Source organism: Lepeophtheirus salmonis, chromosome 14 (genome assembly GCF_016086655.4).
Source record: "Lepeophtheirus salmonis chromosome 14, UVic_Lsal_1.4, whole genome shotgun sequence".
NCBI lineage: Eukaryota > Metazoa > Arthropoda > Copepoda > Siphonostomatoida > Caligidae > Lepeophtheirus > Lepeophtheirus salmonis.
Window position 1 is genome coordinate 21,663,228 of NC_052144.2, and position 27,300 is coordinate 21,690,527.

Below are 27,300 nucleotides of genomic sequence, written 5' to 3' on the forward strand. Positions count from 1 at the left end.
TATATTTGTTCAATCACCTTAAAATATAAGACACAAGAAAGAAGAAGAAGAATACTTTTTTTTTTCTTATGTTTTCGTCGTTTTCTACTGGGCTCTTAACAATAAAAGAAAGCTTTATTCACAGTTATTTGACTATGCAAGCCTTTTCTACATAGAAGTCGGGGTTTGTTGGGGTTTAGTTTTTTCGAGGGAAATGAATTATTTTTAGTATTTGAGACGTACTGAATTTAATGAAACACATACGTAGGTGGGTATATGAAATTATATTATATGAATAATTGTATATATATATATCGACACCCCACATACATCAAGTAGTTTTCGAAAGGAAAGATGACACATGCATTTCTCCCTTTCTCTTATGTACGTTGCACTTTCGCTTATAACAGTATTATTATACATACATAATGTCTATAGAGGGAGGAAGGTTTCTACTCCCTCAATTGCATTTATATATATATATATTATTTAAGAGAGACAAACAGTTGCATCTAGAAAGTGTACGTTCTTTCGGCTCCTTCCTCTACTACCCCATTACTAATTTACTTTTAAACACATCTTCCGATCGACAAAAAAAATATTATAATTGATATTTTAAACTATTTTTTTCTTCTTCATTCAATTCTGAGAATAAGAGAGCTATTGTCTTCTCATGGCAAACAATATATGCACATATAATCGAATAAATAACTATCTCTTAAATTCTTCACTTAAACGTCTAATTTTATGTTTTAAAAATGAGAAGGGCGTCTAAAAATTGAAATAAAATAAATTGATCATAAGAAATACTATGACTGCTATCTCTTAACTTAAAGAAAATTAAGCACACGTTCTTTATTTTGAAAGATATAGTCTTCTACATTGATACTTATATAATTTATTATTAAAATAGTGTAGCTTTGTAGGATGAGTCAATTGTAATCTTACGGCACATTTCGTAGGCCTGTTGTGTGCTTTTACTTCATATCTAAATACTGTTACTTGTGGTATATTAATGACCTCAGGGCTCTACATAATATACTATATATTTACCGATAATGTCATAATGAATGAATATGTGGTAGAGTCATCCATTAGTTTCAAAACAAAACAATAGAGGGATGTACCTACAGTTATTAAATATACTAGGCGAGGCTTACTATACATACAGGTTGGGGATTTTAAACTTGGAACAAGTTTAGAGCTTGGCAACCCCGAGATCCATGTTTATGAAAGATTCAGCTGACAAAACTGTGTAACAATATATATAAAATCCTTGAGATGTCCTCCGAATACGAGTGCTGTGGGGCCACTATTGTGTGCTTCTTTACCGGGCAAACACCAAAGGACGCAAATAACTCCATATTTAATTATGTTGAGAGCTTAAATTCATGTTAACAGGTCTAGAGTCATGCTGGAATTTTAAATTGTCCAAAACTGGTAATTGGAACCGGATTTATAACGGAAAATCACAATACGTTTATTATTTGGGCAAAGGAAATGGGGCTCTCTGGATCTGAACCCCCTGGACAACTATGTGTGGGGCGTCTTAGAAAGATAGTCCAATAAACGTGCACATAATACTGGCTTCCATTCTCGATGCAATGACAAATATGGAGAAGGAGTTCCCCGTCAAGGCCTATCCCAGGGCCAGGTTGGATGCTGATTTGAGGCATTAACTTCACTACGAACCTATGTAGAGCAAAAGATTTGTGAATCCCTGAATTAATTGTGGGAAATATATATTGTAGTATATGTATTTAAATTTCCTGGATATAAAATCCCCACCCTGTACATATATACGAAAGACTGTAACCTAACAAATATTGTTTGGTTATTTTTTAGTTAAATATATTTTCGCAATGTCTGCTGATACAGTTAAAATAACTGCTACTACTATTTCCTAGAAATTTTGTAGTGTTCCTTGAAGCATCATACATTAACAAGCAATGAAATCGTTTCTTAATTTTAAGCTGTAAATTCTTTTTAGACGTATTGGCAACTAAACTTAAATGTATACATAGGTATTTATAGTCAGTTCTGTGTATTTAACTTCCCATGAAAACGGTACATAAATATGTCATCCAATAATGTGTTGTACACATATATCCTTGCACACACTTGGCAAATAAGTCATTTTTTAGGAATACATGTTTTGTTTATTATATATAGAACGTATATAAATATATACATATCTCTATAATGACGATTTTTTTTTTTTTTTTTTTTTTTTTTTTTGAAAGAAAAATGTTTGATTAATTTAATTGGATTTCACGTTACTCACTTCAGCGAATCTAAATCCCTTATGATGTGGTACTACCCACGTTACAAATACAGATGTTTAACTAATATAAAGTGTCATCTTGACTCCTTATTATAAGATCGAGTGTTCATAAATTGTATTCACAATATTATTGGATGTTATTTGATAGCCTATTTTCTACAAATTCATTAGCGTCTGTGTACATGTTTTTGGGCAATGATTTTCTTATTTTCATTAATCAATTAGTTTTTCTAGGGGGAAATGGTGAATTTTATATTGGGTTAGGTGTAGTCAATATTTAGGGCTAATTTGTGAAAACTTGTTGTTTGTTAACATATTATAATGTAATACGTCCAACAAAAACTAGTCCATTGGGTTGAGATTTGGTAAGTTCAGAGGCCAAAAATTGGGTCCAAGAACAAAAAATACCCAGTTCTACGTTTGTCTTTTCTGTCAGAAGCTAAGCTCTTTGCATCTTATTTGATTTGAATCGCAAATAATCTTCCATACACTTCCTGATGCACCTTTCAGAGCAGTTGAGATCTCTGGCAATGGCCCACATCGATTTGCTTAGCTCAAAATCAATGAATTTTTGCGGGTATTTCAATGAAATCTTGATCCCTGTGGCAGTCTGACATCATCATGGCGTTAGCACGCTTTGTTGTTATTTCATAATCGATGATGTAAATTCCTTGTGTTTTTTAGCTGGCCAGTTAATTTGTATTTGATAGTTTATTAAGGAAAGAATTTTCTTTACCTTAGTACCTATCATGTTATTTAATTCCTGAGTAGTGAACATCCTCTCCTAAATAGATTAAATTATATTCAAAACCTGTTTGAACGTTCGTATGTGTTCATAAAAGACACTGAACCTGAGGATTTTTTGCAGAGTTATAATTGTTAGTACTTGTTGGACTCAGAGTAGAATTGAGGATCGACATCGGAGTAATTCTATGGAATGTCCTTGTTTATATCTTTTTCTCCTTCCTCTCTCTCAGCTGATTGCAGCTGATCTAATGAAACGTCATGTACATTATTCTTTCTCTCCAAAACATTCTTCAAATTGTCAGGGTTACCATGTTGAATTTCAGTTTTTGTTTTTGTTTTTAACATGTCAATTCTACATTGGATCTTCATCATTGTACATAATCATCTTCAGACACTCTGCCTTTTCCACGTTTGTGGAATAAATACTTCGTTGATCGTAACATTTTTGTGGAAGTAAAGTTCTGCGCACAAAAACGTGGCCTCCGTCATCCCGACTTAAACTCCCTTATTATTTTTGGGTCGGCGCCATAGAGGGGATCACAAATGCCAACAAAATGTGAGAGAACTGAAGTTCTCCATTCCCAAGGACTGGGCCAACTACTGTGAGGACAAAATTGTCAAATTATGTAGCAGCTTCAGGCACCGTATTGAGACTGTCATTACTTCCATTGGATGCCCTATCGAATAAGAGGCAGCCTCTTTGATTTGCCCACAATTTTTGTAAATATATTTTTTTCAAATCAGTTAATTAAATTTTGAGTTTTTATCCTTAAAATTTTGTTTTTGGTGACCGGAAAAATTTGTTTCCGTGCCCTGTATTCCTATTGCCTACATATTATAATAATTTTACTGCAATATTGAAATAAAGCATGTTGTAGGTATTATATTTAATATATGGGTACATTGATTAATATGTTCAAATATTTATATTTTGCATCATTTTAGTAATGTGATTTGCATTTTTTTTTATTTTTTTTTTTAAACCAAAATATTTTAACATTTATTAAAATATGGAACCAAGGTACCCGGAAGGTACATACATAATGAATACATATTTCTATAGTAGTCTATTATAAATATACTCAAAAAGGTTCGCAAGTACCTACCTACCTACTAATATTATTTGATACCACCGAGTGCGTAGTTGAAATCTGGACACTTATTAAAGAAATAAATAAGAAAAATACATGAGAAGAATTGATAATTCCTCCCACCAGATGGGAAACTTCTGTATTGACATTCTCCTACAAAAAAATTACACGATCAAACGAAAATTAGCCTCATAAAGAGTCAAAAGAATTGAAATTGCTTCTCTACTTCGTGGGGAACACACACCAACAGAGTTCCCAAACTTGACTAAGACAAGCAGGCAGACTTTCAACGTCAAGGAGGCCATTAATTATGGTATTAGCATCGAGACGAGCTCCGGCATACACCACAAAGTTTACATAGTCCTTTTCGGAGGCTAACATTCCATTCTCGCCTAATAAAATGTGGCCACCATACTCGCCAAATACTAACCCAATCAAATTTGTTTCGGGCTGCATGTCGAGACCAGGCCTCTCAGGTAGGGGCAGCAAATCTAGAAGCTTCTGTAGATGAGCATTGGAACTCCATGAAGCTTAATTACATTATTTCATACTGTTTTAGCTTCCAAGGGTGCATCAATGCTATTATTTAAGTAGATGGAGGCTAAATTGAAGATTATAAATGGCAGCAATGTCTCAACATCTTAACAAAGCTTAGTTAATGTAGGTCCGCTAGTTTCCGAAATTAAACTTGTTAAAATGTCAGATTAAAAATGTCTAGTTTTCAATTACGCACCCTGAATATATATACATGTATAATTATAACATGGTTATGTATATACAATGGGGAATATCATATTATTTATAAATTATGTGTTTTTTTTTATAAATAAGTGATTCCCAACCTTTTTATCACAGGGCTTCTTTGGGGAAGGGGAGTTGTCCTTAGTTATTAGGGGTCGATGAACTGACCAACTCTCTTTTAATAATATAGAAGATAACTCCCTAAGAAATCCTCCGTTTTATTCTCATTTTGTCATCACACGTAGTTACTCAATACTTAGGTGTTCTCTCCTCAAGACTTAATAAATAATAACATCTTGATATTTTTCTTTTAACACCATGATGAGCCAGGGAATAAAGTATTCCCTGGCTGAACTTTAAACAAACACTATCGTTGCTAAACCTCATTCAAAGTATTATTTTATAGAATGTATTTCCCTTTAATTTTATTTTTTTAATGTGCTTTAGCTACACACAACTCATACTTATAGTATAGAATTGTAAAATATATAAGTTGACCGTAACGCCACTGAGATTTCATTCATTTTTACATAATGTTTTTATACAACTCTATTAGTGTTTGATCGGTCCCAGGTCTCAATTTCTAATCAGTCTTTTTTCTTTTCCTCCCCATTCAGTCTTTTTTACCATTCATCAGTTCTAAGGACTAATTAGTCGGTCCTAGCTATATTTTTATTTTCTTCTCTCCTAGTTAGTATCGAAGAAAATAAAGAAGAAAAAAATCAATGATGGCTAGAACAATGATAATACTGGAGTATTATTATTGTTCATGCCACACCTACTTTAAACTTCAGGTATCTCGTCTCTTTGAAAGAGGTTATGATAATACTTCAACAGCTGAAATGACGTAGTTACTAGCTATGTCACTTTAGCATTGTTATTGACCATAAAATACCGATAAGGACTTGTCCAAGGACTAACAAAATTAATCAGGATAGGACTGCAGCCTTTTCATTTTTTTAGACGTGTCCAAAACTAAACTATAAATATACTCTCTTTTCTTTTTTGATATGACGCACACACTTGATTGGATGTTCATTTCTGAGATCAAGTATCTACGTAGTCCTAAGATTCACTCAAAAATGGCATGACTGTAGATTAGGGCAAGGACAATTTTTTTTATGTCAAACCATTTACAAATGAGGAACTTTTATGTGTAGTTGAAGAATATTGGTAGTATTTTTTGAAAATACAGTAAAAACTTCCCTCTTCCCGTGAAGTAAAGGTTTGTATAAATCAGTAATTTTCAAAACCTTCTTCTGTCTTTAAACTTCGATGTATCTCCTCCGTAAATTTCAGTAGATTTTTCTACATTTTGGTTTGATCTGGGAATTTCTTCATCAATTTATCACATTCACAACGTATTTATTCCTATATCACATATAATCTTGCAAAGTGATGTCACCATTCCACAAAAGTTGATTTATTCTAATTTCGAGTCTTAAACTAATCATCTGACTAAGAATTAGCATTATTCAATTACAACATCAGTCATTTTAATTACCAACTATCCATTGATGCTATCATTTAATTTTTATTTAATGAAACTATATAGTTAATATGTATTTACATGAAATATAACTAGGCATTTGAACTTTATAATGTGCCATCAGAGATTTGCATCCCAATATTCAAAAAGGATATTACAGCATTATTCTCATCAAAATTATTCTAAATTATTCATCTCAATTTTGGGTTGCAACTTGTATAATTTGCTTATACAAGTTAAAGCTATATATTTATATATACATATACGTATATAGGATGGACATTTCTTGGTAAGTTTTTAAGAATTTGTTTTTAAGTATAGAAAATACATTTCTTGATAATCTCACGGAGCCCCCGGTCGGTAATCACTGCTATAAATGAATCATTATTTTATTGTTATTGCATTTAAACCCCGTTACTTTGAAACGAATGTTACAACCAATCCATTCCATTCCATATTTTAATACATAATAATAGTCTGATTTATTCATTCATGTAGGCATGTTAATTGTATCTTTACCTTTTTTTCTACATTAAAGATTCCTGTTTTAAAGTTCAATAATACAAGTTGGAATAATTTACAAAGTACGTTCTAATTGTAATTCTTACAGGAATATATTTTTTTAAAGTTCCTATTGAGACTATTTGCTTTTTTTATCAAATATTTGTTTTTCAACAAACCCATCCCCCCCCCCCTCAAAATCATATCTATCTACCGGATGTAAAGGAAAAATTTACATACTTTGTCTTTATCATGAACAACAAGCCGTAGCAAATCAATCCATTGGAATAGATATTTTTATATGAATATATTTTAATGTCAGTACAAGCAGGAACATTATTTACTCATTATAGTCTACATTGGATGCAGGGACAGCCTCAAATCTCTTTCTGAAGTCCTTGCAGACAGTCTTGATATAAACTACGGGCATAATGGCCCAATCCAATTTTTATGGACGGTGGCCTTCAGGGCATCAATATTTGGGGAGGTGGCGAAGTCTACGTGTTTTTTTCTGATTTTACGGCTTCAAGAAGGTATAAGAAGGTTATTATATCTATAATTCAGGCTATAGGGCAACATTAACTTGCTCCAAAATGTCACATTGTCCTCCAATAACTTCTGGGCAACATTGGAGGTGTGAAATAGGGCATTATCCTGCTATTATACATATTTTCCATCGGGGATAGTCTGGCGTACCCATGGGATGAATTTTTCTTTGAGGATCTTCTTTTAATCAGTCCAGCTCTGGCGACATCCAATTTTAATCTAAATCAATGACATAGTTATTCCGTTGGAGGTAACAAACTCGAGACTCATTACACTAGCTGTATGTTTTGTTGTTGATAAGGAACTTATAAACTCGTCTGTTTGTCAATTAAATGCCATGCAACGGTTTTTCCTCCTTTTTTGGACTGGATCGACAGTCCAAGTCTTCTCAACTGAAAAGAAGATATCGCAATTAAATCTGGTGTCACGTAAAAGTGACGTTGCAGGTGTACAAATTTATTTTTTTGTGTTAATGTTGGTCTCTCAAATCAAACCTAAAAGGGGATTTCCCTCTTGATTTTTTTATCCTCCTTGATATTGGCAACTTCAAAATGTTGAATTCATCTGCATGGTTTCTCATACTCTTCGGTGAAGTGGGATTCAAAAAAGTATGGGGTGCAATTCAGGCCTGAGCCAGGATGTCTATTTTGCTTTCATCGGCTTTTATCCTCATTAAATTGTCTTTCATTTTGTTCCTAAACACCAGGGAATCTTTAAAGGAGTAGTTCACCCATTGAAAAATGTTTCTATGCGAATTGACTTATTAAAAAAAAATATACCGGTAGTTGCCTATTTGTGGCCAATGATTAAATGTGTAATAAAATTCGTATGACGTATTTTTTTGGAGAATTATATAATAGATAATTTATTATGGTATAAAATTTAATATAATTACTGAATATAACCGCCATCTGCTGCTATGAGACCCTCCAAGCGCCCGCGGAAGGCCTTGCACACATTGATGATGTAATGGTCTTCCATGGCTGCTCATTGACGCTGGCCTTCAATGAGTCCAAATTCGGGTGGCGGGTAGCACAGGCCTTCTTCTCAATCTGCCACCACACACTGTAGTCAAAGGAGATTCAAATCAGAGGATTGAGGTGGCCAAATGTTTTTGTTCCAAAAATGGCATGAGTCATTCCAGACGTATGGGCAGGTCTTTCAGATCTTTTCCCTCCTTGACAAGCTTCTGGACCTTGAACACAGTGTCCTTGATTATCTCCTTGACAGACCTATAGGCGCGGAGGAGAGTGGCAACCATATGACGTTTGGCCTCGTCATTCATCGTAAACGACTTTGTTTGATGCAAGTAAGAAAAACAAAAACAAAGCCAAAAGATTTATCGAGTTACTTGTGGTGGAATTTTTTATTTTCGGTCACGGAACCTCGAGATATAAGCCTTTAAAAATTAGTCCGTGTATTTATGCAACTACCGGTATATATTTGCTTATATGTCTCTTTTTTAATTAATATAACGGAAAATCCAGAAGCAAATCACGCAAACTTCGCAACTATCATTTTTAGAAGTGTGTAAAACGATAAAACCGCTGAATATATTATTTAAAGTCATGGATATATTTCATATACAAGTGCGCACACATGATATAATGTATAACATACTTAGAGCAACGTAACTCTTAGTATTCTAACCTTTTAATTTCTTACATTCCAAAGAATTATATATTTGTATATTCTATATTCACGCTTCATCGATTATTGTACATAAGCCCAAAATAGGTTATATTATTTTTTGAAGGTTGATAGTGTGTTAAATTTTGTTCTAAATGCAATTATATTAATAGATTATCTTGTAATTTATTAAATATCCACTCAAGTAAGATAATTTTTGGCAAAAGTCTTGTACTAGGTACATAGAATGAAGTGTCTGAAAAAAGCCTCAATTCATATTATTCAATTTCTAAGATATATGTTGTATGTAGATGACTGGGAATTCTTGCTTTTGTCTTTCTTATTAGTGACCTACTTATTATGTTTAGTGTGTTTGTGTAATCACTTGCTCTAGTACTATTTGTAACATTGTTTAGTTGTTTCTTCAAAAGGAGATGACGATATTGCTGATGATGTGTGCCCCAACATTTTGAATAAGTAGGCGTATCTTTCCTTTTAGCTACAGAGTAATATGAGAACAATTTTGCTAGTTGAATGTTTCATACATCTAACGTGATTACTGCTAAATGACATTAAGCAAATGTTCAAGTGTTCAATTAAATACACTCATGGACATGACGTAAGTTTGTTTAGACACTTACATAGTTTAGATTGGATTGGAAAATAAATTGCTCCTTTATTTTGAATATGAATAACTGAAATTCATCTTTGCTATTAGTCATTTGATTATTAAGTAGTTGTATTACCTTCCTTGCTAAGCGGTAGTATTTGTCGAATAAATAATTATTTATCAACACTATATACACATAACGGTTTCTGGTTGGTTCAATTGATCAACTTCAGTACTGCTTGGTTTATTTTGCCTGCACTTATAAATGGCAAGAAGAACTCTCTATTTCAATTATGATCGTATGTGCCATTCAAAGGTCAAACATATGATTTATTAAGAAATTAATGGCAAAAACAAATTTGAGAGCACTACTGCTATTAATGGAATGAATAAATGACTATCTATGTCATATTCTCAGTTAGTTAAATGTAATATGTAATAAACTAATCATATTATATATTCTACATATAACGCCTATGCTGTATGGTAATAAATTAAATTAACGTTCAGGCTGAGGACATGTTTATACTGCTTTTATTTTTGTCTTTTTTGCTTTGCTTCTAGACAAAATGACTACAGTACTTAATGTGTGTTCCGGATACGCCAGCCCTTTTCTAGATACACATTTATGTGCCGGCAAAGAAAGTTAAATCACGTTCAAGTGGTGTATACACAATAAAAATAGGCTTAATTATTGTTTATATCAACATACATACATATTATTAGGTTTAAACTGATAGTGCTTTATTACCATGGATGTGCATCTTGATCTATGTACATCCATCTCTCGGTACACTTTTAAAACATTCAACTCAGACATTTACTATAAGTACATACTACATATCTTAATTGTTTATCGCGGATCCATGCGTGCGCTTTTTTATTCTACATATTGTATCTAGGACTACGTTTCGCGAATGTAATGTACATGGAGTATTCTCCTTCTCTTCGCCAGTCATTTTTTTCTACTTTTGTATGGCAAAAAAAGAAATATTAGAGTTTAGTTGCTGTTTAAACTTCCTATAAAGTTTGGGGGTTATATTCATAGTATTCCTTTATATTTCTTCGTTGAGGCCTCCCTCCTTTTATTTTGTTTCCTGAAAGACTTAGTATTTTGGGGCCTATTTGTAATTTAAGTGGTTTTTGGAGAAAAAAAAAGAACACACGATACATGTAATAGCAACCAAAAAAAAAAAGCAAAGAAAAAAAACCCATAGTCAAGTGATATGTGTGTTTGCGAAAAATAGTGTCTACGTAACATGTGCAATTCTCATTGAATGAATCCATTTATTCAAATACAACCACGAAGAGAGGATTGATCTTCTTTTCCCCATATTTGGTGTGTTATACTCAGCATTAAAGATTACAAAACCTATAAAAATATATTCTTGGAACATTTGGCCTTATTGTGGTGCCTGAGATTATATTTTTATAAATATTTATTAAATAACTTTTTCTACATAATGTTGTGTGTTTAGGGACCTTTACATAACATTATAAGCTGGTCAATATTTTGAAAATTATAATAAGATGGCTTCGTTGGTTGTTCGCGAAGAGCCTCTTTTGAAGCAGCTTGTCCGTTCAAGAACTCTTCACTCTTCTGCTCGTGCTAGTTCTTCCAATAGATCCTCAAGCCAACCACCACCTATTTCAAGGGCTGCAACCACTTCAAACAATATGTCGCCTCCCACTTCTGGTAGTGGACCGCAAGTCACATATACTCTGCAATTCCTTCCATATAATGTAGTTTATCCCAAGAAAAAACACAGTCTCTCTGTATCACAACCTGACTTGAGCAAATTCTACTCTCAATCTCCACCGATTTATTCGCCACCAAGAACAACTGGTGTTTCACGAGACACTAGTCCTATTCGTAGTCTAGGAGGAGGCAGTATTTCTGCTTCACTTAGGAACTCCCTCATTAATCTTGAGTCAGCGGCCTGGCCAAGTCTAGCATCCAATTCTGTTCTTCTTCCGATGACTGATGCCATTCCTTCAACTCTCGTTCAACCACCAAATGAGATCAACAAATCCAATAACTTTATTTTGGATGCCAACAACAATGATAGCAATAACAACAATTGCATTTCCAAGAACAACATATCAGACCTAGATCTTCAAATTAAAAATACAAGTAGTTCCCCTGGGTTTTGCCAAATGTGCTTTCTGTTAAACAAGCCTCGTATCGTGCAAAACGGATCTACAGCGCAAGATACAACATGCAACTCCTGTTTGAACCCTTCAAATTTATCTATGACAGCCTCCATACTTAACAATCCCAATTTTTGTGCGGTTGGTAGTGCTAAACCATCGGACTCATCGGTTTATGTAAATGGGTAAGCAACACTATTTAAATGCTGCGAGTGAGCAGGGTCTACAATTACTACGGACCCCCCCCCCTTCATTTTTGATTTTGGTTTTATTTCAAGCTTTATTATACAATATAAAACTTATTAATTTGAAAAATACTTCCTCAATAGGTATGTTATAACATCTGTAATCTAATATACGTACGTTCACACATTTGATTGTGGAGGTCGTTCTTAAATACTCTTTATTTCCCCAACATTATCTGAGGTTAGGTTAAACAATATTTTTCTGAATTAAAATACAAAAAATTAAATAAAAAATAAATAGATCTTCCTTTATAGCTCGTTTCTTGACTTCATAGCTAAAGGCATAAGCATAAGATGTAAAGTTTTTTTAATTACAGAAACTACTGTGTACTTTTCACCTTGCAATCGGCAAGAAAGGTACAACTAAAATAAAATATATATACTATATTTAAACATTACTAGGGCATGTAATATGATGAATCAAATAGTAATATCTTCAACTGGAACAAATAATAAATTGAATGAATGAGCTAATTTGAGTTGTTCCAGCTCACTTTTCAACGATCTACTGTACTAATAATATAATATAATATTAATGTAGATCTCATATTTTAATAGACTAATTAATGATTATTATTTTAGTATTGTTCCTGCCTTCCTTCCTTCACATAGTTATTTTGAAATACTACTACTGAAAGTCTACTGCATTTCACGTGCATGATTAAGAGCAATATTTTGTATGTGACAAAAAGTATAGAATATATCATATTTTTTGTTCAAAGTAATTCTTGTGTAAATTCACGCAACAAATATTTTTATTTTAGTATCTCAACCTTTCCTCTCTCTTCCTTCTTTGTCGCTGTGATGGGAAACAAAGAATAATCTTTTGTACATAATTACTATTATTTATAAATTTGAGTATGTTAATTGCAACTAATTTACTACTGGAATCCACCGAATGCATTATAATAATAATTAATGAATTTTTAAAATGTCAACTATTTTACATATTATCATTTGAATTCCTCCCATTATTTATATCTTTGATGATATAATTAGTTACTATAGAGGGCGCTTAAATATCTATATTTGATGAGGAGGTTGATGAACGCGTAAAGTGTCTCCACCTATATGTCGATATAGTAAACACTGAATCATATTATATATCCCATCCTAACATATGTAGCCCGTTTTCACAAAAGCTTTAAGTGTGGATTACATTCATATTCTTCCACGAATTATCGTCCTTTTTTATCAACAATTATACTTATTAACCCTTTTGGTGTATTGCACATTGCACACAATGCAGTCAAAATTGATTGTAACAATATAAGAATGAGCAGTTGACATATTTTATTTAAAAATTGTCAAATCGAGTGCAATATAAGTTTTTTCAATCAAAAAAATTCTAAATCATTGCTAAAATTCTAGTCTATCTACACTCATCCCAGTAATTTGAATAATACTCTTATAGTTGATTCAAACATGTCAAATATGAAATACTCCTTTCTTTATTTTTGTTGAAGATTGTTTTTATGTTGACATGTCATATTTATAATAGTCCTATTCACTACAAAAATCATTTATCAATGATGTAATGTTGTTATTCACTTTTGAACATGTTGTATTCAAACTTTATATTTATTCATAATTGGTTCCTGCTGTAAACTGAAGTGGTCTTCCAAGATAGAAGCAGTAAATCTCCTTAAGAAAAAGTGAAAAAATGAAAGCTTGCGATTTATATATTCCTATTTTTTCCCAATCTATACTTACTTTTATTTATCAGTTGACCTAATTTTTGTTTCTAAAAAATTTACTACGCAGTTGTTTTTTTTTTGTTTTTTTGCAAATAACACATTCTTACTTATTTCTGGGTGTGATTCCTGTATGTAGCTTATGTTATCTACAGAATAAGTAGTAATTCTACGGTCTATATACACATAGCAGCTATTTACTTAAAAGTAATAATGAGTGACATATGAACATAATAATATTTGGCGCTGCCGTCAAGGTCTTTTTATCCAATAATAAAAAGTGGAGCCACGCAGTCTGGGAAGAAGGAAGGAAGGAAGGCTTTTCATCTCTTATTATTAATACATTTATTTTTTGCTCTTTGCATGTGTAATACATATATATATATACTTTTTTTTTCTACGTGATAGTAAAAAAAACTTTAGTTTTTATACACGCAGATACATACATATATACATAACCGGTTCTTTATTTGAATTTGAAAATGATCTCTGTAGTATTAGGAGGCATCATCATCAAATAGGCCACCACAATTCACACTCTCCCCCTTTAGAAATGTAGGAGATTCATATTATACATGTGTGGTCCGTCAATACAAAAGCAAGCTAGAAGGGTATTAGTCCAATTCATTTGTTTTCTTCAAAGAATTATTGTCATTTTCTATCAACAAGTTATTGTTAATAACCCTTTCAAGTTCACACAAATTACAATTAAAGTAGTATAAATTGATCGTCACAATAAAAAAATGAGAAGTTGACAGATTTTATGCCATATCGGGGACAATCGAAGTCTCTTAAATCAAATAAAGGTTCTCAACAAGAGCTATAATTCTTGGGGATCTATAATCATACAAGTAATTTGAATAATATGCATTTAAGGGACTCCAATATATCTATTAAATATTGGACTGTATGCGAATATGAAGTAAAAATACGTTGGAATTTTTTTTCTTTTCTTAATTTTTGTTGATGCACCACATGTATGAGAAAGATATCATATACATTAACTAGTGCACCTAAATTAATTTTATGCCTTCTGCAAGTCACACAGAAAGTATATGATTAATTTAATTATAATTTATTGTTGATTCAATTCCGTTCGGGTTTTTATTAATATTTTAGCTATTCTTAAATGTTTGAGTTGTGAACATTTCCACATATCCAGCGTTGAGAGTCAAATGGTTATAACTGCAACCATTTGTTACTAACTGTTATACTTATGTATAAGTGCAGTATTTATACAATTTGGCACTCAGCCCAGATCAGTGATGACAAGACGGATTTTAAAAAAAAAGAAGCATAATTTGCATTTATTCTGGTCTTGAACATGTATTGTGTATTTATAACCAATTAGCTCTCAAGCCTAGATATGTTTTAATAGAATATCTCTGCTTTTAATAAGAAATGAGCTTTTGTTGTTGTTTTTTACTGTCTTTTTCACTTATCATTCATCGAATGGTTCGAGTTCAAGTAAAGTCGAACTTTTGATTAAAAATATTTTATATATATATTAGGGGTGAAATGGAGTAAATCTCAGAAAATGATGTGGCTTAGGAAAGTCCAGTTTTTTCCCTCAGAGTTCGTGTCGTACTTAAATCCAACAAATTACAAAATATGAATATATTACCATCAGTATCTGATCACTTTACCCACACGACTCCCAATTATTTGGGTCGATAAATACAACTGAAACCACTGTTGTGATTACGGGCCTGGATATTTAATTATTAATGAGGCTCCTCGTAGTTGATGTATTTGTTATTTTATATAAAAAAGATGTATTTATATTACATATTAATATGTAAATGTTTCAACGGATATATATGTATATGTTATTCATCATGTATGTAGCTGTGAAATCCAAAATAGTTATGGAAATCGTGGTTACACCACCAACAGCAACAATAACCAATTTGGGAACATGTACCATCAGCAGCAAACCCAAATTCAGCAGCAAGGAAATTTCCAATACAATCATCATCAACAATATCCGCAAGGGAGTCGTTATTTATCACGTCCGGAAAGCACTGGACCTTATAATAATAATATCAATAATTATCCGCCTTCTTCCTCTGGTTTATCGCGCTACACTTCTCGGGGTGTTAGTCCAGTAAAGGAAAGGCCACCAGCACAGCCCTCTACCAACACCACTGATGGAACAAATCATTCTTTGTTTGCGTCTTTCTACAGGTAAAGTTGCATCTAAGAGAGAGTGTAACTTTGTACTATTTCAATTCCTTCTTCGTACCACTAACAACACTGTTTAATTACCTAATCATGTATTTTGTATTACATCATTTTTTTAATTTTTTTTTGGTTTTCCCTTCTTTCCTTTTTTGGAGTTTGATCAATCAAGTATACATATACTTATATTAACCCTTATTTTTCAATCATATTTGTAACCAATATATATATAGACAGTGAAGGAAATAAGTATTTTATCCGTTGGCAATTTTCTAAGTTTGCCTGCTGACAAAGAAAATAATGATCTATAATTTTAATGGTAGGTTTATCTCAAAAGGGATAAACGCTGTATGAATGAAACAAAAAGTGTTTGGGAGAAGAAAAATACTGATTTTAAAGCCTGCAAGAACATCATCCCCACCGTCAAGCATTGGGTAAAAACATTCTGTTAGGGGGTGTTTCTCTGCTACCGCATCAAACGGTCCCATGTACCGGGAAATATTGGACGAAAACCTCCTTCCCTTGGGGCAGAGCACTGAAAATGGCTTGTGGATGTGTCTTCCAGCACGACAATGACCAATACAACAAAGGAGTGGCTCAAGAAGAAGTACATTAATGTCATGGAGTTGGCTAGCCAGTCTCCGGACCTCAATCCCATAGAAAATCTGTATCAGTGTGCAAGGAATCAAATACTTATTTCCTCCAATATATAATCATAATCCCTACTCTACTTTGTATATTATGTACGAGTACATTCATTGGCGCCAGCATCTTTATTTTTTCATCATCATTCACTCCAAAATATTAGTCATATATATATGTTGTGTACAAGTTGTAACTTGTATAAACAGATTGTACAAGTTACAATTTCTATGTTTCATACCGCTTAATTTAATAACAACATGAACAGTCATTTTAATTACTAATAATTAATAGAGGCTATATTTTCATTTACTTGTTGTTTTAAAATATTGTAAATTTGTGCATTTGGACTTACTAATGTTCCAAAGAACAACTAGTAATTATTTATAATCAAAAGTTAAAAATTAGACTATTAATTGATCAGCCCTTCATGGAATACTCACCTATTGCTTTATTCAAGTACTCTAAATTATTCATCTCATTCTTTGGTTTAAAATAATTTACTTATTCAAGTAACAACTTTTGTTGTTACTTGAATAAGTAAACTTTTCTTGTACACGGCATATTATATGTATGTATCTTTATCTTCCTAAACAACGTGGCAATAGGCCCCAAAATATACGGGATTTGCCTTTTAATTGTTCGTCAAAGGGCATGGGGAGGGGTTCAAAGTTCTTTGTGTCATTAAAAAGAAAATACAATACTCTTATTACAACATCATAGTCCATAATATATATAGACTATCACTATGCATTTGCAATTCTCGTATTCGCCCCCCCTCCCCACCCAATAATAGTATTAATGCATTATTATTGTCAGTAAGGAAGTTCACTTTTAGAGTGTTGGCAATTCAAGACTGGATAGAAAGCATTAACATATTTGACTTCAAATATCTTTTATTTTTCTTGTGTGTTAGTTGTTTGTTTATCTTTAGATCCACATCCTTTATTCCTTGTTCTAATTTTTTGTCTTAATCTTAGTTGTAGTGTATGGGTATAGAACCTGATATTACACACAGAGCATTGATTCTATGTTAATACATTTGCAATTTTTAATTCTAAAAAATATTTTTTTTTATTTGACGTAATTTCGAACTCTCAATATTTATACATGATATACTATCATGTTTGTAGATACCTCTTATCATCAATGAACCGACAGCAAAGACATGACATCATATCTATGAATAAGCATATTATTGAATATATTTTTCCACGTGTCATTTGTCCTTACTAACAACAACAAATTAGCGTACATTAACTAATAACAATGACTTATTGGTCATATAGCCGATATGCACTTGATGGGACTTATTTTGAAACTCGGTTTATGTAGTAACGTATGTAGTCGTCATCATGAATCAGCGTCTTATTAACTATAATTAATTAATCTGCCATTATTGTTTACATAATTATTATTACATTCAGAGGGTTTTTATTATAACTCAATTCATATTATTTGTGTGCTCATGAAACAATGATTATGATGATAATATTATGCAACATTCTATAAATAAGCATAATCTCTTAACACAATTTTTTCCTTTGTACTTTTCAGGTATGTACATATATAGTACCATCACCACGTTTTGGTGGGAGAGAGTAATAATTGTAAAGTTTTTCCGCCCGAAAGGGAGACTTTTTTTTTTTTCCCTTCTAAAATATATATATTTTTTTTTTTTTGCTTTTTTTAAGTATAGAATGATTCACTTGGTAACACAAGATGAGGGTATATATATATATATATTATGAGCACGTATTATTACGCCTTGTATGAGTACATATTTGATCATTTTACCCACATAGCTGCCTCTTCCTTCTCCTAACACACACACACACACACACATTATTTCATTTCATATCTCTTGTAGTATTAAACATTATGTGTGCTCCCAGCACATCTATTAAATGATAATATTTATGTTAGGAGCTGCCTGAATTGCTAGTCAACTCGACGCCTTCCTTGTTAAGTAGAATTCCCTCCTTGAATATACCTCTAAGTGTAATATTATAACAACAATACATCTTGATCTGGTCTCTGTTGTCGTCTATCATTTAGAATTGACGCTTTTATTTATCTACTTAAAAGATATACAGAACAGATATGCTATGACATTGATGGGTATGTGAAATTTTTCTAAATGTTGGTTCTCTTATTAATTATATATCCCTATTTTGAACATTTAAACGTATTAGTGAGCATGGAGCACTATAAGGGCTGTTTGATGTACAAGAATATCCACTAGGGCCCCATTTTAAACACTAAGAGGAAGTATAATTTCCCTGTAAAAATTCAAATGACTCCGCGGTGTCATTTTCTTGTGATATACATTTTGCTTTGAGCTTGATGTGTTTCATTTTTTAATGTTTTCAGTTAATTATCCTTAGAAATCTTTTTGATTTTTTATCGCCGGTCATCTGCAGACAGGTCATGCCGAACGTTAAACAGTCCTCAGATTTTGTAGTGATCTCTGTCGGCAGATATGCTCTCTATCAATTTACACTACAAAGGATAAGGATAATTTTCACATCCCTATACATGTACAATTTGTATATATAGTGGCCCACATCTGGGTTAAGCTGTCTATATGAATACTATGTATTTGCAAATTTTGTATAAATGCAAAAATAATATGTCTTCACAAATCCACTGAGAGGATAAAAGGGAAAAGACAGTAAGTCTAGTAGAAAGGGATATGATGCGTCAGGTTGCGTCAAATATGTAGTACATAGTAACCTTTTATTTAACGGAAAAAGAGATACATAGGTAAGTTGGCATTCGATTGGTTGGCTGTTGTTGTTCTATGGATCACGCCATATCTCTGTCTATAATAATTGTGTTAATTATATTTTTCTTGAGAAGACGAAGCCTGAAGGAAGAACGATCTTAATATTCCTTCAGTCATAGACAATTCTCCACTGTATGTAGTATGTTATAGAGTGAAGTGGCACGCCTTGGCTGCTGCTCCTGCTTTTAACTCTTTATTATTAGTAGAGAATGGTTAGAAATTGCGTGCGTTTTCAGCTGATTTAGGGTGGCGTTACACGCCTTACAATCCTCTCTCTCTTTTTTCTCCTTCTTTTTATGAAATTCAAGCCAAAAATAAGTATTATACTTTTAATTGTAAAAAAAGCTACATCCTTTAACTGTGCATTTTGTTTGTACGCTGTTATGTGTCCGTATTTAATTTTTCCTTGGTTTGTTTTCATCATCTACATAGTGTTCGTACTTCTCAAAGTATAATAATTTTGTTTCTTACATTTGAAACTACTGTTTTTTATAAGTATATATCTATATAAATTTTTTTTTTGGAACTCCACACATAAGTCGTCTTCCCTCATCTAGATTGTCCAAAGTACCTTTTTCGATTCACATGTACAGAAACGAAGAACAACACAATATTTATCAGACATAGAAAGTTCTCAATAGAGAGAAAAGAAAAAAGGAAAGACTAAGAGTGAGAGAAAGAGAGCTTTCTAATTTTCCCTTTGCCATCCTCTCCGAGTATTGTATATGTAAAAGGGAAAGAAAGACGCTGTGTTATACAATATTCACAGACTAATAAAAGGCCTTTAATTCAGTGAAGAGAAGAAAATTGCTAGGGTTAGACTATAAAGATAGACACTAAAATATGTTGCTAATTGAAGAAAACGCTTCAAGTAAAGGGGGTTCGGGCAAATCCCCGGATGTAGTTACCTATTCCCAATACGTGCATGGATCCATTTTCTCTGTTCCTAACTGGAAAGGCAATCGATTTTTATTTTCAAATGATTATGACTCTCTTACTATTTCCATCTATGGATTTCTCAAATCCTTTCTCGGGTAAATATTCATTTATTAAATATGTTTTTCTATTATTTATCTCTTGACCTGAAGCTTCTTTTTCCATCAAAAGTGAAGGATACTCTTATTATTCCACTAATATCTTTTGTGCAGCATCTTAATAATGACTATATTTAAGGAATAAATATCTAACTTCTACATAGTACATTACTAGACGGAAGGAGATCCTCTTATGTAAATGTATATGCTGAACCCCACCTTTCGTCTCTGAATCTTTCCCTTCCCCCTAATTTACTATCGGTTATTTGGGTCAGGGTCAAAGTATATGTATACTATTTATATGTAAAGAAACATACTCAACCAATCTCTCAATATCATTTGAACGAAGAACATTTCAAAACACATGTGAGGCCCCTGTTAACTCAAAAGCAAGCTCAAAATTGAGTATTGCTCACATTTCGTGGGGTGAGATACAAATTGTCATAACTCAAATATATACTTTACAGAATAAAACCGTGAAACACTATTCTTCATTATGAATAATGATGTTTTCCAATTTTTTACAATAAAATGAATCAGAGAAATTCATTGCAACAGTATGATTTTTTTTAACGTCAAGCATTAAATATTAGACTTCTAGGATGATATATAGGCAATAACCCATACATTTTTAATTTTTAATAACAACAATTTGGCCCTCAACCCTCAATTTGTACTCTTTGATGAATTATGGTAAATTTCTATCAACAAATTATTCTTATTAACACTTTGGGATTGCTGCAAACCCCACCTAAAGTAGTTTAAATTCATCGTCATTATAATAAAATAACAAATAGATATATCTTTTTTAAAGGGACATACAAATGACCAATTTAAGTCTCTTTAACCAATTAAAGGTTCTAAACCATATCTAAAATTCTAGGGTATCTACACTTGCTCCAATAATTTGAATAATACTCCTATAATTGGCTCAAATAAGTAGATCAGATATTGGGCTGTTTGCAAATATGAAGTATGAAAATAAGTTGAGATTTGCTTCTGTTATTAATTTATCTTCAAGATTGTTTTTATGTTGTTCCATCTCATATTTATGCATATTAAATTTTAATACAACATACCTGTGGTCTCCTACAAATTAATTACAGATCTAATGACTTGACATTTTGATAAACTTTTTTTATGCGTCATATATTTTGGTTTAGTCTTGTGTTATTCTGTCAAGACTAGTCCGGACCTATATATCGTTCCAGACCAGGGTCGTAAACCGTAGATATAAATTTCTTTTTCTATTAGTTCGGTCTTACAATAATGATAATTTATAACGGACTGCACTAAGATTTCCAGATCCAAACTCAACATCTCTATTTGAATTTGAGTCATCCGTCCATTTATTGACTTTTTTTCAGTTCTCATCTGCTATTTATGTACTAACTGCAATGTTTGCAAAAAAAAAAAAAGTCCAAAAATTAAAACTGGAATAATCCTATTTTTTAGTTGTTGTTTTTTCTTCTTCAAATTTTTAATCAAAGATTTGTTTTCAATTTTTTGTCTATGACGCTAGTATAACTTTGCAATTTGACACATTATGAGCCCTAAACTTTCTGTGTTTGGTTTTGGAAGTTATTCAAATTAAGGCGTACTATCCTTTTTTTTCTTCTTTACACTACTTACTATTTCAAAGTCCACACAATAAAGAAAGAATTTGCGCTTTCTAAATTAAATAAAAGTTTATTAAAAAGATGTTTCCCCCTTCTTTTTGAAGTAGTGCAAATTAAAGCAGGAAAGGAAATACAATACTAATTGCATTTATATTTTATTTATTTATTCATACATTTATGAATGTCGTTGTGTGTTTGTGAAATTGACTACAACATGGGTCGACTAAATCCAATGGCAAGAGGACTTTCAAAAAAAGAATTTATATCTGCCTTGAATTCCTGTTTTATTAAATCTTTTCCTAGAAAGTAAGAATTACTTTTGATATGTGTGTTTTCCATACATCCATCAATTAATTAATTGATTAATCATTATTAGTTGTAATGTGTAGGCAATTATTATGGAGACATTTGACACATACGTAAAAAGGATAAATACTATTGAATTTCCTAAATTGCAAAGAGGAAGGAAGGAGAGATTTTGAGGCAGTGCTTCACAAATAAAGAAACTAGACACGCGTGTCCTATCGCTTTGTTTCCTAAGCATAACTTATGGAAAACTGTTTTCATTGATCCTATAAAAATGACATGATTAATTAAACTTCTTGTTTATATTTTTAAGTTTTAAACTGATTCATGGACTCCTCCCGAAATCATTTTTTTGTATAAAGCAATATGAGGAAGATATTAATACTTATTATAATAATTTTTGAAGGATTTGAATTTAAATATACATGTATTAAGTATTATTTATCTATGTGAGTAATGAATAGATGAAGTATTTAAATCGGTTTGATTGAAAATTACTTAGTTGCTATTTATTTTTTATTCTTAATTGATATATATATATATATTTTTTTTTACTGGAAGTTTAAATATTACACGTACAATTACTAATTTGTATGTGTGCATTGATCAAATTTCAATACTTTTATTGCGTTTATCCATATGATGATGAACTTTTATAACATCTAAAAAAAATCAAATAAAAAGGAGTGCTTTGATGATCACTTGTGCGAATTCCCAGCTACTGATAACCGGTTTTCATGTTTATATATTTATGAAATGTCTTAGATTATGCTCAGTCTAGTGTGATTCGCTATTGAGTGTGTAAGAGAAAATCCAAGGATAAATAGACAAATATTCATGATATTGACGTTTGTGCTCATTATTGACAATTTATTTGAATGTTGTGTGAATTGATACTCTACTAAAGTAACAATAACAACAGCGTCAAAACCTTTCTTATAAAAGTTCATATTTGTTTATATTCATTGACAGTCTCAATAAGGAAGCAAACTAACTAGCTACTACATAACATATATTATTAAGGATCACATCAAACTAACTAGCTACTACATATTATTAAGGATCACTATGCTTAAATCAACGACTCATCCTAGAAGCATTGAGGAAAAACTAAGACAGATCCTTCATGTTGAGAAATATGGAGATTTCCGTAAGAGTGAGGAGAGTGACATATTACAGACTTCGTCCCTTTTTTTGTTTTCGAATTCGAAAAAGAGTTATAAGACGACGCGTCATCCCTCTTCATTAGCTGTTATGAGGGTTCAAACTAAGAGTTTGAAAAAAATGTGAGTACACATTGTTCATCATTTTCAGTTTTTGAGTTTATCAAAATAATTACATTCCATGCCCAAAGATTTTATTTTTATTTCCTTCCCCCCTCATTTGCTATCGATTTTTTATAAGGGTCTTTTGTGTTTCTGCAGAAAGGAGCAATTCCAGAAAGGGTTGCTTTCTGTGAAGGTTCGTGTGTTACTATGTGAATCATTCTATTATAGACCGTTTACTTTTAGCAAACGTTTGATATAATCCTTTTTTCTAAAATGCTATAATTGTTTCATTTTTTCTAATGACATTTTCAAAATAGTTAATAACATTGTCTTTTCTTTTTTACAGTGCCTCTGGAACAAATCAAGGGGCTATTGATAACCGTATCGAACAAGCAATGGTAAGTTTAAAAAAAGTTTATCTATTCACAAAACAATAAAGTTGTCTTTCATTAACAATAATACAAAATATTTTGAAAAGTAAAACGTACTTATAACTCAAAGACAGGCTTTATTCGTATTTATCACTTGATAATCTCATGGGATAAACGAAGCCAAACACTATCATGAATAAAAGAATAAAGCCCAGTAATATATCAATTAAAATAAACGTATTTAGAATTCTTGAGGATCCTAATTCATCCCCTGGGATGTCGTTGGCTTGCAAATTCTGAAACTTTGGAAGAGGACAATGAATTTTATAATCTAAATTTTGAACACCATGTGATGATTCCAAAGCCCAATAAATAGGCTTGAATAATTCTTGCAGTGAAACTTTGGTTACGTCTGATGACAGTCCTTTCCACCCATTTTTGTCATCATCTTCTTCATTAATTGATATTTTACTGAAATCGAAGCTCATTTTAGGATCGGAGCTCAATTCTCCTCCAAACACAAGTGTTGGTCCTTTGTTATCATATTGGTCCCTTTCTTTCCATTGGACTCGAAAAGAAAAGTATCCATCTTGTCCAACTTTGGGTAAATCAAGGGCCTTATTAAATTTATAATGAAATACTTTGATTTTGCTTTCTTGCGCTTCTTCTAAATGTAAACACTTAATTGCTTCTTTCTTATCATTGTCATTGCATGACCGAAGTAATACTCTGTGTTGTACTGAGGATATGTTTATTTGAGCTCTGTTATGAGGAAGAGGAAATATGTGTAATTGTATAATCATGAAATCGTGGCATATCGTTCTCTTTCTAGTCCCATGTACTTCTAGTTCAAAGCAATTGAATAAACTTGGCAATTTGTCACAGATTCTACAATTCCCTCTTCTTTCTCTTTTGAGAGCCGATAATACACTTGGATCAATTTGTGTATCCCTTTTTTCCATTTCGTATGGACTGTTAGGATATGCATTTTGTGCCAATTGAACAATGACTTCTTTGTCACACTTAACTTTGAAAGTAAATGTGTTCTCCAAAAGTTCTCTATGCGCTGGTATTCCTAGATCATCTGATATCAGTGGTGAAAAGGATCTCAATTCCTCGAAGGGAACTTTGATACTTCCATTTAGAGATCCGTGTGTTTCACACTTTTCTTTTTGTTCTACGCCTTGAATAGACACACTCCTCAATAATATCAGTAGCAAAATCAAATTCATTTTTGTATTTCCGAAAAATAATGTAAATTGATTGTCCTCTTTATTTTTACGATTTTCAATTACTTTTTGCCACAATAGCAATATGATTAACAATATATTACTATTTTTGCCATCTATTAAAGTCATAACAATTAATTAGCTATGTATAAGATTGTATTAACTAGGTATGTTATCAATTGAAAAAGAAAAATTTGAAGGCAATAACCAATGTTATTTGTTGGAGCCTTTTCTTCTGATTTCAGTGATGCCAATATATCCTATATACATATATTCGACAGCGATGAAGTAATTTGAATTTTTGAACATACAATATCACATATATGTTTCATGTCAGCTCCATGAAATTCTATCAAATAATAGTTGAAATATTTTAGTATGTGAGAAAATTACTAAATAAAATACTCTTAAAAATTATAGCAATTTATACCACCTATTTTTTCAATCTTAGTAATTAATAGAAAATACTTCCATTTTTTTGAGCAGATAAACATATTTCAAGCACCCCTTATGTTGTTAACATACCTAGTAGTTACTTATATATAATATACCTCCTCCTAATGATAAATATTAATTTCTCTCACACAAGCTTATTCACCATTTATATATATATGTATATTTTTTTTTTTTTTTTCAGGACTTAGTAAAGTCACATTTAATGAACGCAGTTAGGTCTGAAGTAGAGGAGCTTAAGGAACGTATTGTTAAACTTGAAGATGTAATATCTCATTTGCAAACTGAAAATGATTTCTTAAAGGCTAACGTATCACAAGAAGTCCTTACACAACTGCCACCCCCTACATCATCGCATCATCAAATATTGCAACAAGGACCTCAAGTTCCACAATCCATCTCGGGACATACGCCAGGCAACAATCCTCAGGGAGGATTAAGCCCTACTTCATCACCTCTTGTTGTAACGACGCAGCATCAGCAACAATTATAAGTTAATATCACACGCATATAACTCTTTTAAGAAACCATAATACGTCAGAAACTCTTATTAACCTACATATATCATATTATTCGAAACCCTATCTTTATCTCTAATAATATACCTTCAAACAAACAAATATTTATATTATATATATATATATATCATTATTTAATACTAAATCCACCCCCCGCAAAAAGAATAATAATCGAATGATAAATGAAAAACTTAAAAAAAAAGAAGATAAAAAGTGTTGAAATTCTATTGGACATTCATGATGGACTTCAAATTGTTTAACTATGGAAATCTTTCGTCTGCTTGTATATGAACGCAAACGACAAGAGTAGCTCTATCTTCATCATTATTTGTGGAATACATCTTTATGGATTCACCATTATTTTGATGTATAAGTATGATAGATAGTTGTATTTATTATCAGCTGAATCTATAAAGGGAAATGAAATACCTACCCATTAATTATTTTTGAAAAAAATTCTGGAGGATTTTTTTTTCTTGATAATAAATGCATTCTTTTATTTGGGATTTCATTTCCTCATTTATGTATTTTGTAACGCAGACATACATACATATATATAAATATAACACATATATTGTATTCATAATTTATATTTAAGACAAAAACAAAGCAATTACTATTTTATCATTCGAAAAGCCTTAAAAGTGTAGCCTTTTTCTTTGATATAAAAAATAGGAACATTGTATAGGTTGAGCATTTCGGATTTCTGTATGTCTTCATTGCTAAATGTGATATGATTAAATAAAATATAGTAGAAATAAATTTTTTAATAAGAATAAAATAATATTTTGTTAATTTTACTTATTTTATGACTCGGCGCAAAGCCGATTTGTGTTCGGTTCATTCTTAAATACAGGAATATATTCTAATAAAACAAAGTGCGTCTATCTTTCCTTTTTTTAGCTGTAATTCATTTCCCCACTCAAAATCATAACTGATATGAACAAGTTTTTTAATTCAGGTGTACCCTATGATCCACTCCCGCTCTCGTGCTCTTTTTTTCCTTAGAACGATTTCAACTCAAATCATACTTCACAAACATTTTTACTTCAATATATTTTAAGATTTGAATAAAATATAAACGTTGGGATGTAAAAATGAATTAACTCTCACATGCGCTTTGTATTCTAAGGCATGTGGTGAACAAAATGCTTTCTTTGTTTTTTTTAATGAGTGTCCCTCAA

General features: G+C 31.7%; 1 protein-coding gene across 2 annotated transcripts in view; it reads left to right on the forward strand.

Moving 5' to 3' along the window:
• LOC121129321 (uncharacterized) overlaps window positions 1-26,900 on the forward strand; it is a 29,114-nt gene extending 2,214 nt beyond the window's left edge. The window contains exons 2-4 of one of the 2 annotated variants that reach the window (XM_040725030.2): window positions 15,556-15,894; window positions 23,892-23,943; window positions 25,783-26,900. In XM_040725030.2, the coding sequence (XP_040580964.1) occupies window positions 15,556-15,894; window positions 23,892-23,943; window positions 25,783-26,091 (700 nt within the window). In that variant the 3' untranslated portion in view covers window positions 26,092-26,900. The remainder of the gene's footprint in view (window positions 1-15,555; window positions 15,895-23,891; window positions 23,944-25,782) is intronic. The other variant, XM_040725032.2, reaches the window with a different exon arrangement.
• Window positions 26,901-27,300: the final 400 nt, after the last annotated feature.